A 17,939-nucleotide genomic window follows, 5' to 3' on the forward strand; every position below is an offset into this window, starting at 1 on the left:
TCATGAAACAATGCCAGACCAAATAATGAATGTCATTCACTGAATTGGTCCAAACATATCGCCATTGTAACAGTCAACTAAACGCAGCTACAGAAAAACGCAGTTCGCGAATATGATTATTCGATAAACACACTATTCATTTGCTGCTCCTAAAGTATGTTGAGTCCGGAGTTTTGCAGGTAATCCAAGCAATATGTCACCGCTCCCCACTCAGCTGAAATGTGTTGAACACTTTCATATTTTAAATCATATTTTAGTTATTCATCCGATATTTATCGACAATCGAATAATATTCATACACAAATTAAAGTTGCGGGCAACCTTGAGGGCTCCTTGGCTTGGATAATTTCTAAACATTTGGTACCTGATGTCGAAAGTAGTAAAGGTTATAGCTGATATGGATCATATCATTGTCAGTAATGAAAAATACTTCAGTGGTAAACTTTGAATTCTTATGTTTTCAGGGTTAGAAACAAAGGATTGTGTTGTATGGTATGGGTAATTGCACGTTTATTTTCGGGTGAGTGTAGATACAATTTCCAGCTAAAAGCACCTCTACTGCAGTGTATTTTAATGTTGTGTAGCGCTAGCTCTCGTCATTGTCAATTGAAACTGACAACGTCTCCCATATCCGCACGTGGACCACGCTTTGTAGCAGATATCGTCCCTGCGCTTTCCTTCAGACTGTCGCATGTTTTGCACGGGCAATCTGCCGTGTCGTAAATCTCCGAGAAAGTTATGACACATTCCAGACATCACAAAGTCGGCGAGCGAGTGAGTGGATTTGTAGGATTTTCAGGGCTGCCTCTAACCACGAAACGGTGATATTTTTAACATGTACCTTAGAATAAAAAATGATCAGCAAACCATAGACATATACACTGACAATTTTCATAGCCCACAGTAGAGAACCAATCAAGATTAGCAACTGTGGTGAGGAAAATAGAATATTACTTGTCCCTCCGTTGTCTTTGAAGCTATGTTGCTGCAACTGGTACACACAACTGACACTGGCGGCATAAATGCACATCCCAATTTTGGTCGAAATCGGAAGGTTGTTTTCCGAGTTACGGGTGTTTAAAGCTGGAAAACATGAGCTCCGCGGACAGGAAAACTTGACCCCTGGTCGGCGCGGGGTCATGTACATTTTAAGAAGTTCCGGAGAAGAAATAGTTGTAGCTCCGTTGTCCTTGGGTCTACGTTCAAAACAATTAGTGTTCTGGAATCGTCAGGCCTTCAGCTATCAGACGCACCGTCTCAAGTGTCCAAACGGTGCATTTTAGCGACTTGAGCCGTCCAGGCGAAATGGTAGGCATTTTGATTGTAGGACACATAATGCATTTGTGCAATTTTCAATGCCTTATGGCCGACAAACGATCCAATGTTGTACATGCATGTAAGAACACGAAATGTTAAGCATCTTATGTGGATGCATACTGCCAGGTTTTACTGCCTTCTGTGCAGAACTCGAGCAGCTATGCTGTTTATAATGTAGTATCATCAGAATCTGACGAAATCCAATATGGCCGCCAAGCAATGCACATTTTGACATGAACCCAAGAACAAAAAATGTTCAACATACCAAGTTACTACGTACTGCCAGATGCTAGCTGCATAGGTGAAATAGTAATGTTGCTGCGATTTTTTGAAAATACATTTTAGTACAAAATAAACAACAGAAGCAAACATCTAGATATCCGTAACTAATCAAGATATCGCAACATAGCTTATGGACATTAATAATTGAGGTATATGTTGTATATCTGCACATTTACAGCGTTCTGCAGTTCATACGTTCAGAGTTATGGCTTGCGAAAAATGCCTACCCTACAAAATCTGCACATTTCCGAGAAACATCTTCAATCCAATATGGCCGCCGCATCACGTGACTTATGACATAGGACCAAGAACAGAAAATGTTCAACAACCAAAGGCCACTTCAGAACAAGCGCTTAAAATGTTGTATGTGCTAAGTTTGGTTTGGCACAAAATGGCAAAGAAGCCTGTGAAAGTTTTTTGCCGAAAAGTAGCGTCCAATATGGCGGCCATCATATAAACATAGGCAGATTTGACGATGCTACTGTGTAGAAACATGCATAGACACAAAGTATGCAACGTTTGAAAGCCGTAGCCCTTGTAGTTTTAGTGCAGCACATTTTGGGAGGTATGCAGTCAGGATTTTGCTGAAAAACATCACCAAAAACTTCAATCCCAAATAGCGTCCAAACGGTGCATTTTAGCGACTTGAGCCGTCCAGGCAAAATTGTAGGCATTTTGATTGCGCATCTGCTCCAGAACTTTGGCAAACATTGGAGCATTAGTTTTGGAGATATTTGCATTTGCGTTTGAAATTTTTTAATTAATTTTGAATTATCTGCCCTTTGCTATTGGGCCTACAGCCTACAGATTTTAAAGCGCGATATGTACACCTCGGTGGGCATCTGGGTGATTTTTTTCAAGGCATTCTGTCCGGCGGTGCTCTCTGTAGCTCTGGTACAAAATACGGCGGAAGAATAAATAATAATAATAATAATAATAATAATAATAATAATAAAAACACGAACGATTACAATAGGTCTCCTGCCTAAAGGCAAAGGAGCCCTAATTATCTATCTCTGTGATCTATACTGATTGACCAATTAAGCAGATTGTTAGTCGTTCATCTACCTTTAAAAGCAGGACAGGCAAGCAATGAGGAGCCGGCAGACAGCGGGAAGAGCGCGGGCAGACCGGCAGAAGGCAAGCCATGGACAAGGAGGGACAAACACTCAGCAGCCCATCCATCCCATCTGCTGCCCCAGGGTAAGTCTGACCTCCGCGCCTTCTCCTGGTAGTCTCTGTCGGATTTTGTGAAGGCTCGAAAATTAAAATATACCGGACAAAATAAGTTAGGGATATTGGTATTTTTATGATTGATATTTTATCAGTGTGTCAATAAATAAATATATAATTATTCATAATTTCAAAATGTATATATATCCCTAACTATTTTTGTCCAGTAAAGTTAATATAACTCGAGAAAGACAATCTCCCATTCCCGTCACTCGTTAGTTAGTCTAATCATCACTGTTTGATAGTCGTAATTAATCACATGCTTAGTCATCATTTCTCATAGGGTCAATCACCCGATTGTTTGCAGACCGCGTCGTGCAACTGAATGGGTCGTTTGATAACACATACTCATGGTAAAGTCAGAATTGTACAATCGACTTGCGAAAGTGGAAATATTTGTTGGTTTCACACTGAGTACGTTTACGGTCTGAATCAACACTTAGCAACTCGCATCATGTGCGTGGCTATTGGGTTCGCCCTACTCCTGGCGGCCATTATAAGTTGTTCACTGGTCACAAGGGCGAGGGGAACATAAACAAACATCAAGGGTACATCAACCCATGGGCTCCGAGGGACCAGTGAACAACGTATTTATCTTACCGAACACCTTAATGTTAATTTTGAATTGTTTGAAGCACGGGTACAAATCTTTTTGTAGCCATCGTTAGATTTTGCTGACAAGAAAAACAGATTTAGAGTTATCTCCCTTCCATCGAATTGCATTCGCAAAACATCAGTCATTTCCGTACAGCATTACGTGATTCAATGTAATTCGAGGTATAGAAATACTACCACGAAGTACCAAATGAGTTGCCATTGACAGCGGGGTACATTGAAATGTTACTCGCTTGTAAGCAGGGTACATTGAAAATAATAGAAGAGCGCTCAGCCAATCAGAGAGCATCATTTATGTGTGAGATAAGATAACTTGTATTGTATATTACTGTGTATTCTATACAAGTTTACCCTTGATAAATCGGGTGACCAGTTGTAATGTCCATCAGAGACAGGGTAGCACTGGTTGTCTCGGGTCTCTCAAATGTAATAATCTAACACACGATTCTGTATCATGCATATGATATCGCCGCCATAACTCCCATACACATACTTCATCATCGAAAATCCATCAAAGATGTGTGTACACTTTCTTTTTGAAGTCAATATATTCAATTTCCTGTCAATATGCTAAATTATGCAGGTGTGGTGACATAGTAGTCAAAGGTCAGCTTTCTACAAAATTAGCCAGGATCAGTTTAAGTGAGAATAATTGACCGTGAAATTACATTGAATGTGCGAGGACTTTGTGCTAAGGGGCCGTTCATAATTTTATTGCTTGGGTGGGGTGGGGTGGGGGAGGGGATAGAGGGGACATCAATTTTGTACTAGTTGGGTCGATATTGAAGTTTGTACATCACATGCAGGAATAAGTCATTTAGTTAGTACATTAATTCTAGGGACGGTGTGTTAAGGTGATGGTCATTTACTTAGTACATCAATTCTAGGGGCGGTGTGTTAAGGTGAGGGCCATTTACTTAGTACATCAATTCTAGGGGCGGTGTGTTAAGGTGAGGGTCATTTACTTAGTACATCAATTCTAGGGGCGGTGTGTTAAGGGATGGTCATTTACTTAGTACATCAATTCTAGGGGCGGTGTGTTAAGGTGATGGTGATGGCTTAGTACATCAATTCTAGGGGCGGTGTGTTAAGGTGAGGGCCATTTACTTAGTACATCAATTCTAGGGGCGGTGTGTTAAGGTGAGGGTCATTTACTTAGTACATCAATTCTAGGGGCGGTGTGTTAAGGTGATGGTCATTTACTTAGTACATCAATTCTAGGGGCGGTGTGTTAAGGTGATTGTCATTCACAACGTACATACTTCTCCATAAAAGTCGACATCGCCACCCTATCACCCAACCGGTCACTAACCCTTTAGCCGGGGTATCTCGTACAATCCTTTCAATGTTGCTTTGCTTTGCCTTTTCTTTATTTATACAAGACAGCAGTGTGTTGGCAGGATGCACATTTAAAAACTATGATTCAAATCTAATGTAGATGTTTACACGATCCGGAAAGAAACAGAGAAAACGTTTTGTGCGAACTCTTTTTAGAGCAAATTGATATGAAGCTCAACACTGGCATTGACGTATCAGTGGACCATCTCTGTGGAAGATACTATTTCCCTGAGTTCATGTGATATTGTAAATGTTCCTGGTAAAGAGGAACACAATACACGCTACATGTAATGTTGACAGAAGGGCGTTAGTCAGATCACAAAACATGAATCGCCAGACATCTCGGACATATGTGTGTTGACAGAAGGGCGTTAGTCAGATCACAACACATGAATCGCCAGACATCTCGGACATATGTGTGTTGACAGAAGGACCTTAGTCTGGGTCCCGTTCCACTAACCGATCTTAGCCCTATGCCAATCGTAAACCCCTAAAATCTCAATCTTAGCGTGACGTTACGATCGGCATACCGTTCCACTAACCAATCTTACCTACGCCAATCTTAAAGTTAAGATTCAAAGTCTAAGTTGCTCATGACCAACTTAGAATAGCTAAAATCAATCGTAGAGAAACCAAAATGGTGGTTTTCCTATTCTATGTGAAAAATAAGAGCGAGCATTTCACCGTGAGCGTCCCCTAAAGTTCCCCATGAAATGAATTTGTATATTTCTGTGATGTAAACAAACACTGCACTGAAGCTTTACAAATGTCAGGCCAGTCTGACCACTGTCGTCATGGGAACACAACCGAGCGAGTCGGTGTAACACATTTGTACAACAATATTGCAACGCCATTGTTAAGAATAGGGACAGCCTTGAAGTGAACAATGTTCTGAAGCAAAAAGATACAAATGTGCTTGATTTCACTGCGCATATTTGGTGGGGAATTCTTAAGGCAGACCGCGTGTTATTCAAGACCACTGACAGATTCTACCTACGCTATAGCCTCGTCACACCTTGTTTATTCTGATTGACAAGGTTCAGGCACATATTAAAAGTCCAGACTTAAAACCTGTTCTCAGTATATTACTTATAATCTCGGCTGTAAATGTTCTCGTGTAAATTATCTGTGCACAGCGCTTTGAGCATGCCCAAGGATGTGGAACAGGCGCACTATAATTATGCATTTATTATTATTATATTATGCTTGATACCCAGCGTTCTCACGCACTTGCACCTGAAACCAAGGTGCTCACTACCCTAATATTTTGCTCTAGGTTTTTTTCTGCAAAAATACCCATGAAGGCCCGGTTTAGAATATTGAACATCAATAACCCACGCCTGTCGTAAGAGGCCACTAACGGGATCGGATGGTCAGGCTCGCTGACTTGGTTGACACATGTCATCGGTTCCCAACTGCGCAGATCGATGCGCATGCTGTTGATCACTGCATTGTCTGGTCCAGACTCGATTATTTATAGCTTAGATACATAGCGTTCACTAACATGAACGCTCATGTTAGTGAACGTTATGCATCTTAGCTACATTATTTACAGACCGCCGCCATATAGCTGGACTATTGCTGAGTGCGGTGTAAATCTAAACTCACTCACTCACTCACTCAGTTGGTTCGTAAGCTACTTTCTAGCATTTGCTAGACTATGCAAAGGGAGATAACTCGTGCCTCCCGTTCCTCCATCTCTCGCACGAAAGAGTCTCGATCTAAGCTTGGATCGGATCGTAAGATCGGGACCGGCTACGGTCGGCCTAAGATTTGTTAGTGGAACGGGTGTAACTTTTAGCTAAGACGATTGTAAAATTGGCGTAGCTTGCTAAGATTGATCTTAGCTAAGATCGGTTAGTGGAACGGCACCCAGATCACAAAACATGAATCGCCAGACCTCTCGGTCACATGTGTGTTGACAGAAGGGCGTTAGTCAGATCACAACACATGAATCGCCAGAGCTCTCGGTCACATGTGTGTTGACAGAAAGACGTTAGTCAGATCACAAAACATGAATCGCCAGAGCTCTCGGTCACATGTGTGTTGACAGAAGGGCGTTAGACAGATCACAACACATGAATCGCCAGACCTCTCGGTCACATGTGTGTTGACAGAAGGGCGTTAGACAGATCACAACACATGAATCGCCAGACCTCTCGGTCACATGTGTGTTGTGAAGATGTGTTTTACTAACTTACAGCTGTGCTGCCTAATGTGAGTAAGTGTTGGTCTTGTAATTATTGATAAATAGAAAGTGTTTTTATGTGAAATATGACGTATCTGCCATCGGGTGACGTGATACACGTGATATGTTAACGATTTTATAATGACACATAAAATATTATACTAACCAAAAATGAAACGCAAAACACGGATTAAAAAACGTATTCGACATGATATTCGATTTTTGCGTTTAGTTTTGAGAGACGTAGAGTTGTCGGAACAAAATGCCATTTCCGATGAGATGGAAATTCCCTTCAAAATTGTTCAGAGAGAACAATATGCAAAATTGACCAAACTCAGCTACATGCGAACCCTGTCACCCAAACACATCCATGAACTGCACGTGAAAGATGCTTGTATTTAGCAATAGAAGCACCCGGTGTCCAATCGATTGGTTATTGTTGCTGAAGGAAACGAGAACTCTGAAAAATGGTTGGAAGCAGAGAGGAACAACGCTATAGGTAGATTATAAGCTGGTGAGTCACGTTCTGCAGTATCCAGAGTGTTGGACGTGGCCCAGCACCATAACAAGACTGTGGAACCGGTATTAAAATCCAGGAACAACACGTGACCGACACAGATCAAGGAGACCACGAGTGACCACCAGGGGACAGGACCGGTACATCAGGTTACGTCATCTACGAGACAAAACCACAACTGCATTCCTCTACGGCATCCAGCATACCGGGTATGTGTAGGATATCGGCCCAAACAGTCAGGAACTAATATCGAGAAGCAGGACTTCGGGCCAGTCGTCCCGTTCGTGGGGTCGTTTTAACTGCACAGTGCCGTCAAAGCTGACGTCCGTTGTGTCAAGCAGCAACTTCGTTGCAAATGTTGTGGTTTATCGACGAGTCCCGTTGTATAGTTCAGACTGCAGAATCCGCGTTTACCGATTTCAGTGACAGCGTTGTCCGTCATGCTGTATTCTGGAAATTGATGTATATGTTGCGCTATGATGTGGGCCGCCATCTCGCACGCTGGCAGAACTGGCCTTCACATGCAGGCTAACAAAATCCAGGATCTGCCCTGGCCCTCAAGATCTCCGGATTTAAATCCAGTTAAACATTTGTGGGACGAGTTGTACAGACGAATAGGCGAACATTTTCTACAACAGCAGGCACAAGCACAACGTGTCATTCAGACCCTTGTTGGTTCCATGGGAAGGAGATGCCAGTCTGTCCTACATGCCAGTCTGGTGGCCATACGAGATACTGACCGCCTTGATGACCTTGACCTGGCAGACCTATGGGATTTGTCATCTGTTTCGAATTTAATGTCTCTAAATCTTGTAACCAACATTTTTGCCTTTCTTTTGTGGAGGGGTATATATTTAGTACATGCTTCTAATTTTGTTTAACTAAATTTATTAATCCAACAAAATGAGAATTAAGATTCACTTCTTTGTTCAGGCACACCGACCAGACATAGTTCGGTATTCGAAGATGCAATTTTATAAACACATATATCTGTAACAGTTGCTGTCTTTTATTCATTGGTTGAATAGGACCAGCGCCTATAATAATATTCATCAAACGATTCTTTTGATCTCAGTTTAAACGTTGGAACGTTGTATTGACTCATAAAAATACAGAAAAAATCACAAACAGGAAATTAGCGTGAGAAAGGGAAGTGAGCGATTAAAAGATGATGTAACTATTTGCACTGTCAACAAGCTTAAATGTAGCTAACGGCCGCTGCCAGTCTAGTGTATTAAAGTCTCTAGCACATGAAAGGTCAGTCGTGAACGCTGCCAAGACGTAAGTCCAGGATTCTAAACAGACATATGGCACGATGCGAGGTGTGGACACACCACACAGTTGCAATCCACCAGTGCCAGTGAAATAATGACTCGGCGATCTGCTGATCGGTGCGAGTTTTCTCCTAGATGTTAGTCATCCGCTGCCCAGGCTTGCTGACCAGCTCCGTCCGAAGAAATGCATATATTTACATTGTTATTTATTGTGCTTATTGAGCCAAATCAGCTAGTCTGACCATCCGATCCCGTTAGCTGCCTCTTGTGACAAGCATGGGTTACTATGACGTGTCAGCCAAGTCAGCTAGTCTGACCATCCGATCCCGTTAGCTGCCTCTTGTGACATGCATGGGTTACTATGACGTGTCAGCCAAGTCAGCTAGTCTGACCATCCGATCCCGTTAGCTGCCTCTTGTGACAAGCATGGGTTACTATGACGTGTAAGCCAAGTCAGCTAGTCTTGACCACCCGATCCCGTTAGTTGCCTCTTGTGACATGCATGGGCTATTGAAAACCAAGTTTAACCCTGATCTTTACGGGTGGTCAATACAGTGAAAATAGCACTTTTCTCGAAACTTTGAAACCTAAGTCTTTCACACGCCAGTGTATACTTATTTGCACCGTGCATGTCTGAAACAACAAACCAACCAACCAACCAACCAAATCTTTCCCATCACGACACAGAGGAATTATCAACAGGAAATATAATCTGTAACATCGAAAGAAGGATGCTAGTGGTATCACAACACACAGAGCACCAGTCGGCTCTCACACTGTGTTACACTGTTTGACACGGATGATTCTTGCTTTTTCTTGTTGTATACTGTAAGTACCCGCAGGTCTTTAAGGTGTTCAAATTATGATAACATACCGATGATGCAGCTGAGTCACTGATATGATGTGGCTCGTCTTTTAATCTGGTTTCCTGGGAAGTATAGACATGTGTGCCCCTCTCCTGGGTCTACTTCCTGATCTTCTTGGTATGTTTCACATAATTGTTCTTTCTTGTCAGTTTCAGTCAACATGGCCGCCTCTGTGATGGTGTGTCTGGCATGCTTGGTGATTGCTGCCGAAGGTAATTATTTCATTTTTGTATAATGGTGATGTAGTCTCTTTTCGTTTGGACACAGAGCCACAGTAATGGAAGCTTATTTAAGATTACTGTAATCTCACTGATACGTTGGGCGTTGAAGATCCGGGTTAAAATTGGTCTTCAGCAAACCATGCTAGTCGTAATGGGCAGGGATCGGATGGTCAGATTCGCTAAATTGTTTGACACAAACATGTCGCCGGATCCCATTTATATAGATCGGTGCTCATGCTGTTGACCACTGGATTGTCTGGACAAGACTCGACTTTCTGTAGACCGCCACCATATAGCTTGAATGATTGGTGAGACGTCAAACGAAACAAGCAAGCAAAGCATTTGGTAGTAGCTTTAGTATCATGAACAACACTTATAAGTTATGTGAATTATGTGACTGAAAAACATGCCTTGCTTTTAAACATATAGGTCATGTTAGTTAAACATAACGTTGGAAGAATGCTATAAGACAAAAAAAATTCAAGACAATCCAGTCGCCATCATGGTTGTACGGGAGCCTTAAGTGAGTGAGTGAGTTTTACGCCGCGCGCAGCAATATTCCAGCTATATAAATAATCGAGCCTGTACCAGACAATCAAGTGATCAGCAGCATGAGCATCGATCTACGCAGTTGGGTGAGTGAGTGAGTGAGTGAGTTTAGTTTTACGCCGCACTCAGCAATATTCCAGCTTTATGGCAGCGGTTTGTAAATAATCGAGTCTGGACCAGACAATCCAGTGATCAACAGCATAAGCATCGATCTGCGCAATTGGGAACCGATGACATGTGTCAACCAAGTCAGTGAAACTGACCACCCGATCCCGTTAGTCGCCTCATACGACAAGAAAGTCGCCTTTTTATGGCAAGCACATTGGTTGCTGAAGACCTATTCTACCCCGGATCTTCACGGGTTACGCAGTTAGGAACCGCCCTGACAACCCGATTCCGTTAGTCGCCTCTTACGACAGGCATGGGTTACTGAGGATCAGTTATTCTCATCCGGACCTTCATGGGTCCCTTAAGTAGTCTTCACATCGGTGTTTGTCTGATCAGTCTTGCCTCCCACGCCACACCATGGCCTATCCATCGCCAACGTTGTCATGAGTCCACCCAGGCTGGACGGTTATTTCAACGTCGCTGACGGTGAATCAAAGAAGTCAAAGGTGAATGGGAGCGCATATGAAAACGACACGTGAACACCGACGACGACGACAACATTCACAGTACACGTGTGCATTGTTAACGTCTGGTTGGCATTATGACAATTTGGCATGTTTACATATTCTGACTTAACTTTTGGAAAATCGTTCGTAACTCGTTCGTAACTCAATAGTTTGACATAGGCTTCCGAATCTTGTAGTGTTTCGACCGCTTTGTGGGTCGGGGCCCTGGCGCGTAACACCATTTGCTTGATAAACGCCTGCATTTGATTTGCTGTAGCAGTTTATGTCACAGTACACAGTCTAGTTTAAGTCAATCGATCATAAACTTCCGTCGTTGCCCTCAAGTAGTACCATCATCAAAATTCAGGGTCTTGAGTGAGTGAGTGAGTGAGTTTAGTTTTACGCCAGCAATATTCCAGCTATATGGCGGCGGTGTGTAAATATTCCAGTCTGGACCAGACAATCCAGTCATCAACAGCATGAGCATCGATCTGCGCAATCGGGAAACGATGGCATGTGTCAACCTGGTCAGCGAGCCTGACCACCCGATTCCGTTAGTCGCCTCTTACGACAAGCATGGGTTAAGATCAATATTCTGATCCGGACCTTCACGGGAGACAAGCATGGCTTACTGAAGATCAATATTCTAACCCGGACCTTCACGGGAAACAAGCATGGGTTACTGAAGATCAATATTCTAATACGGATCTTCACGGGAGACAAGCATGTGTTACTGAAGATCAATATTCTAACACGGATCTTCACGGGAGACAAGCATGGGTTACTAAAGATCAATATTCTAACCCGGACCTTCACGGGAGACAAGCATGGCTTACTGAAGATCAATATTCTAACCCGGACCTTCACGGGAGACAAGCATGGGTTACTGAAGATCAATATTCTAACCCGGACCTTCAGGGGAGACAAGCATGGGTTACTGAAGATCAATATTCTAACACAGATCTTCACGGGAGACAACCATGGGTTACTGAAGATCAATATTCTAACCCGGACCTTCACGGGAGACAACCATGGCTTACTGTAGATCAAATATTCTAACCCAGACCTTCAGGGGAGACAAGCATGGCTTACTGAAGATCAATATTCTAACCCGGATCTTCACGGGATACAAGCATGAGTTACTGAAGATCAATATTCTAACCCGGACCTTCACGGGAGACAAGCATGGGTTACTGAAGATCAAAAATTCTAACCCGGACCTTCACGGGAGACAAGCATAGGTTACTGAAATCAAAAACTCTAACACGGATCTTCACGGGAGACAAGCATGGGTTACTGAAGATCAAAAATTCTAACCCGGACCTTCACGGGAGACAAGCATTGGTTACTGAAGATCAAAAATTCTAACACGGACCTTCAGGGGAGACAAGCATGGCTTACTGAAGATCAATATTCTAACCCGGACCTTCACGGGAGACAAGCATGGCTTACTGAAGATCAATATTCTAACCCGGACCTTCACGGGAGACAAGCATGGGTTACCGAAGATCAATATTCTAACCCGGACCTTCAGGGGAGACAAGCATGTGTTACTGAAGATCAATATTCTAACACAGATCTTCACGGGAGACAACCATGGGTTACTGAAGATCAATATTCTAACCCGGACCTTCACGGGAGACAAGCATGGCTTACTGTAGATCAAATATTCTAACCCAGACCTTCAGGGGAGACAAGCATGGCTTACAGAAGATCAATATTCTCACCCGGATCTTCACGGGATACAAGCATGAGTTACTGAAGATCAGTATTCTAACCCGGACCTTCACGGGAGACAAGCATGGGTTACTGAAGATCAAAAATTCTAACCCGGACCTTCACGGGAGACAAGCATAGGTTACTGAAGATCAAAAATTCTAACACGGATCTTCACGGGAGACAAGCATGGGTTACTGAAGATCAAAATTCTAACCCGGACCTTCACGGGAGACAAGCATTGGTTACTGAAGATCAAAAATTCTAACACGGACCTTCACGGGAGACAAGCATGGCTTACTGAAGATCAAAAATTCTAAAACGGACCTTCACGGGAGACAAGCATGGGTTACTGAAGATCAATATTCTAACACGGATCTTCACGGGAGACAAGCATGTGTTACTGAAGATCAATATTCTAACCCGGACCTTCACGGGAGACAAGCATAGGTTACTGAAGATCAATATTCTAACATGGATCTTCACGGGAGACAAGCATGGGTTACTGAAGATCAATATTCTAACACGGATCTTCACGGGAGACAAGCATGCCTTACTGAAGATCAATATTCTAACCCGGATCTTGACGGGAAGCAAGCATGTGTTACTGAAGATCAATATTCTAATCCGGACCTTCACGGGAGACAAGCATGGATTACTGGAGATCAATATTCTAACCCGGACCTTCACGGGAGACAAGCAATTTAATATTACGAAAGCGTACTCGTTTTAAATTTGTATCTGTGATACTCTAGTATTTTACTGCCCTTCGATGACAGGTTTCTACGTTCTAATTTATTGATTTGAATATTGATATAAATTGTTCTCGTCACGGTATGGCTGCAATATTGCCGATGTGACGCTAAATATTAACTCACTCACTCACTCACTAAATGGATATCTGTAATACATTAGTAGTTTTACCGTCCTTCGTCAACATGACTTTTAATTTCTAATTTCATTTATCTATAATATAAATATGAATTGTTTTCTTCACGATATGGCTGAAATATTGTCGATGGGACGATAAATATTAACTCACTCACTCACTCAAGAACTACTCTTGTAAACCTACTGAAAGATGAGATATGAATACGGTTATCATGGTGAAAATTCACTCTTGTGGGACTGTAGCAATCATGTATTAATTGTTCTTTCGAAATTGTTGGGCCGGGGATATTTCTCACTGAAGTAGAAAAGTGTATAAGAATAGGATTAACTCTACTTGTAACGTATTCTGTAGAGATTAAATTCTCAATTTTTTGTTAAACGCTACACTCACTTCCCAAGTCTGTCAAATAATATATGTAATATAACCTTTCAGCCGATCCATGCAATCACACCCATCACTGTTCAGACTGTGACAGAGAGACGGGGCATTGCCTCACTGAGTGTAACACTGGGTATTACGATCGACGATGTAAGTCTACCTGCAGCAGGAACTGTAGGAATAACACATGTGTGCTCTCAAGTAATGGAAACGATAACTGCACACACGGGTGCGTCCCAGGATACCAGGGTACCAGCTGCAACATACCATGTGACAGTCCAGGAGGTAACTGTACAGCATGTCCAGGTGGCTGTGATAGAGGATATTGTCAGCTGGGCTCATCCTGTGTGTCTGGATGTGTAGACTCCTACTACGGAACTGGCTGTAAGAACTGTTCAAGTGGATGTACGCCATGTAACAGGTCGACAGGAACATGTGATGATAAATCTGGTATGTATAATATTAGGAGCACCAACCTTACAGGCTACAAGCTTAGATCTGTCGATCAGAACTTGTAGATTTTACTATCGAAAAAGTGCTTAATATGATGGTGTGCGCGAAATATGGTGACAAATCTAACCTAAGAAATTTGTATACACGGGATTTTGTAAGTGAACATACCATCACAAAAGATTTTTGTCCTCAGTCAGGAGCTTCATTCACTATAAATTACCCGTATACCATGTTTGTGACCACCGTATGCCATCCTGGGTGAGGGATTTGGATTTAATTCCGTAGTTATCTCGCCATTTCTCAAATGCAAGTGAACCAAAAGCTTGATGTAGTATTGCCCTGTAACACCCCAAATTAATTCATTTTCCTGCAGAAAGGAGGAAACAAAATACATCGTTTTATCGAGTGGAATCGATTTATGTAAGTGGAACTATGAACTTTATCATTGCCAAATTTGGACCTGTATATGATTTGTTAAAACTGTTCAATGAACAGGTCTACATTACTACACCTTTGGGTAATCGAAACACAGGAGGAACCAGCTTTTTGTACAATACGGTAGGAACACCATGGAATTAAAAATACTCACTACAATATTGGTCGGTAGAGAATAGCCAACACACAGGAGACGTTGCCTTTCTTGTCTGCATAGATTATGTCTCACATACCTTGAAACAAACCAATTTGGACGAAAAGATCATTCCTAAATATGTATAATGTGAAAAAGGTCGCATTTACAAACTTTTCTAGTGCTATTTCACGAGTATGTTTAAGTAATCTCTATTTCTAAAGAAAATAATATTAGATTTAGCTATACTAGCTTTTTCGTGCCGTTTCTGACAATAAATATATAGGGCAGCAACACCTCTGTGTGTCAACATACTCATCGATTAAAGATTAAAGACATGTCATCAGCAGACAACAGTGATAACATTTCTTCATCATTTTCTGAAATAAAACAAAAAGAAACAGGTGACAAATTAGTTCATAACAAGGATAAATAAAACTGGACAGAGCATATAGCCTTGGCGCACTCAAAATTATGCATTGCATAAAAACGTGATTTGCAATTTCCTGCTCTAACAGAAGCTGTATCCTTACTACACGTATTCCGTCACATACAATTCATACTCTGGAAACTCAGAATTCGAGTTTTATTTTCTCTGAGAAATACATCAAGGTTTATCTAATTCACCTTGTTCTTTTTCAGGTAACCCTGTTAGATTGGGACTGTATTTGGGACTGTCCGCAGCTGTAGCTCTAAGTTTAACGATCAACATGATTGTATGCTGCAAGTACTGTCAACGCTCGAGGAAGAACAGGTGAGTTAATGAGCCATTGTCTGACATAGAGTCAGGGTCGCCGAGAACACTCAGTGTTTACTTGTTTCTTGTTCAACGTCGCACTCAGCAATATTCGACCTATATGGTCGCGAGCTCTCAGCAATCAAGTCTGAGCTAGACAATCCACTGATTGACCTGAACATCGATGTACGCATCTAGGATACAATAACGTGCATCACGCACCTGAGTGACTCCCCTCTTCCCGTTAGTCGCCTCTGACGACAAGGATTTGTTGCAGAAGACGAAATCTAACCCGAATCTTCCCACTGCATGCTTCCTGGGTAACGACGGTTTTCCTTCCCTCAATAGGATATCTTTCTTTAAATGATTGCGACATTGGAATATTCCAATGATATGTCCCACACTGTATGTGGATGTTGTGTGTCTGTAATCAGGAACTGTTCCTTTTAATAGAACTGACATTGACGTATCTGGTAACTGTTTATTGATTGCAGCAACACCTCTGTATCTTTGATACCAGTTAATCTGCATCTGTGTCTCCTGTTAATCTGTGGCTGTGTCCCCAGTTTATCTGTGGCTGTGTGTCCTGTTAATCTGTGACTGTGTCCCCAGTTAATCTGTGGCTGTGTGTCCTGTTAATCTGTGACTGTGTCCCTGTTAATCTGTGGCTGTGTGTCCTGTTAATCTGTGACTGTGTCCCCAGTTAATCTGTGGCTGTGTGTCCTGTTAATCTGTGACTGTGTCACCAGTTAATCTGTATCTGTGTTATATGTTAATCTGTATCTGTGACGCCAGTTAATCTGTGGCTGTGTCCCAAGTTAATCTGTGACTGTGTTCCCAGTTTATATGTGACTGTGTCCCCTGTTAATCTGTGACTGTGACACCATTTATTTTGTGACTATGACACCACTTAATCCGTGACTGTGAAACCAGTTAATCTATGATTGTGTCCCCAGTTAATCTGTGACTGTGTTCCCAGTTAATCTGTGAGTGTGTCTCCTGTTAATCTTTGACTGTGTCTCCTGTTAATCTGTGACTGTTACACTAGTTAATCTGTGACGGTGTCCTCAGTTAATCTAAGACTGTGTTCCCAGTTTATATATGAGTGTCTCTCCTGTTAATCTGTGACTGTCACACCAGTTAATCTGTGACTGTGTCCCTAGTCAATCTGTATCCGTGTCACCAGCTAATCTGTGAGTGTGTCCCCAGATAATCTGTATCTGTGTTTGCAGTTAATCTGTGATTGTTTCACCAGTTAATCTGTGACTGTGTTTCCTGTTAATCTGTGACTGTGTCTCCTGTTAATCTGTGACTGAAGCATGTCTACTCATGACTGAAACCCCAGTCTATCGAACTTTTTTCCTATATTTTGACCAGTATATATACTGAAAGTCATTAAAAACGCTATTGGTATTTGTTGTCCTGAAACTTACGAAAGTTCTATTGAAGATGTTTTCCTGCAATACAGAGGATGTAGGGATAAAAGGTTGTTATTCTGGCCCATTTTGAGTTTGAGTCCCGGAGCATTCCTCTCTCATGAACTTTGATGCTTAAAACTGAACCTTTGACTTTTCTCGTAAACACAACCACATTCATGAAACTCGTTGTGCACATGCATTACCTGCATCCAGGCCCTGTAAAAGCACAAGGAATTGTGGAACTCAATCACTGTGAGAAAATGTCAAACTTGACACAAGACGAAAGGAATCAGGTTATCGGTATGGTCAGCCAATGTGCTTCAGATGTGATGATTGCCAGGCACTTTAATGTGCATCCATCGACTGTAAGTCGACTCAGACAACGTTTTCGGGCTACCGGAAGTGTTGCTGATCGTCCGCGACCTGGTGCACCACCTGTGATAACAGCTCGACAAAACCGCAATATCCGAGTTTCACACTTGCGAAATCGGTTCCAAACAGCTGATGATTAGGCAAGGAGGACAATTGGGACAAGTCAACGTCATTTCAGCGCCCAAAAGGGCCTTCAACATCTGGTGTCGTCACCAGTACCGTGGTCCATCCTTATTGCATCGCCGCAGACTTGCCAGACAGCGATGGGCAGCAAATGGGGCCAATCTTGGCAACAGGACATGGCCAGATGTCTTGTTTTCAGATGAATCCCGGTTTAACTTATCCTTTGCAGATGGACGTCAACAGATTTATCGACGTAAAGGAGAAAGACT

General features: G+C 42.3%; 1 protein-coding gene and 1 long non-coding RNA gene across 2 annotated transcripts; both read left to right on the forward strand.

The window, feature by feature from the left end:
- The first annotated feature begins 2,674 nt into the window (after positions 1-2,674).
- LOC124275794 lies at positions 2,675-6,623 on the forward strand. The gene is made up of 3 exons (XR_006898354.1): positions 2,675-2,802; positions 5,019-5,023; positions 6,613-6,623. It is a non-coding gene; the product is annotated as an uncharacterized LOC124275794 (long non-coding RNA).
- Positions 6,624-9,785: 3,162 nt separating this feature from the next.
- On the forward strand, positions 9,786-16,632 carry LOC124275795 (scavenger receptor class F member 1-like). The gene is made up of 4 exons (XM_046711465.1): positions 9,786-9,842; positions 14,055-14,450; positions 15,664-15,775; positions 16,599-16,632. Exons 1-4 carry the CDS (start codon positions 9,791-9,793, stop codon positions 16,630-16,632), a joined length of 594 nt encoding a protein of 197 aa, XP_046567421.1. The 5' UTR covers positions 9,786-9,790.
- Positions 16,633-17,939: the final 1,307 nt, after the last annotated feature.

The sequence above is a fragment of the Haliotis rubra genome, unplaced genomic scaffold (assembly GCF_003918875.1).
Source record: "Haliotis rubra isolate DU_JTF1 unplaced genomic scaffold, ASM391887v1 Scf2027, whole genome shotgun sequence".
Lineage (NCBI taxonomy): Eukaryota > Metazoa > Mollusca > Gastropoda > Lepetellida > Haliotidae > Haliotis > Haliotis rubra.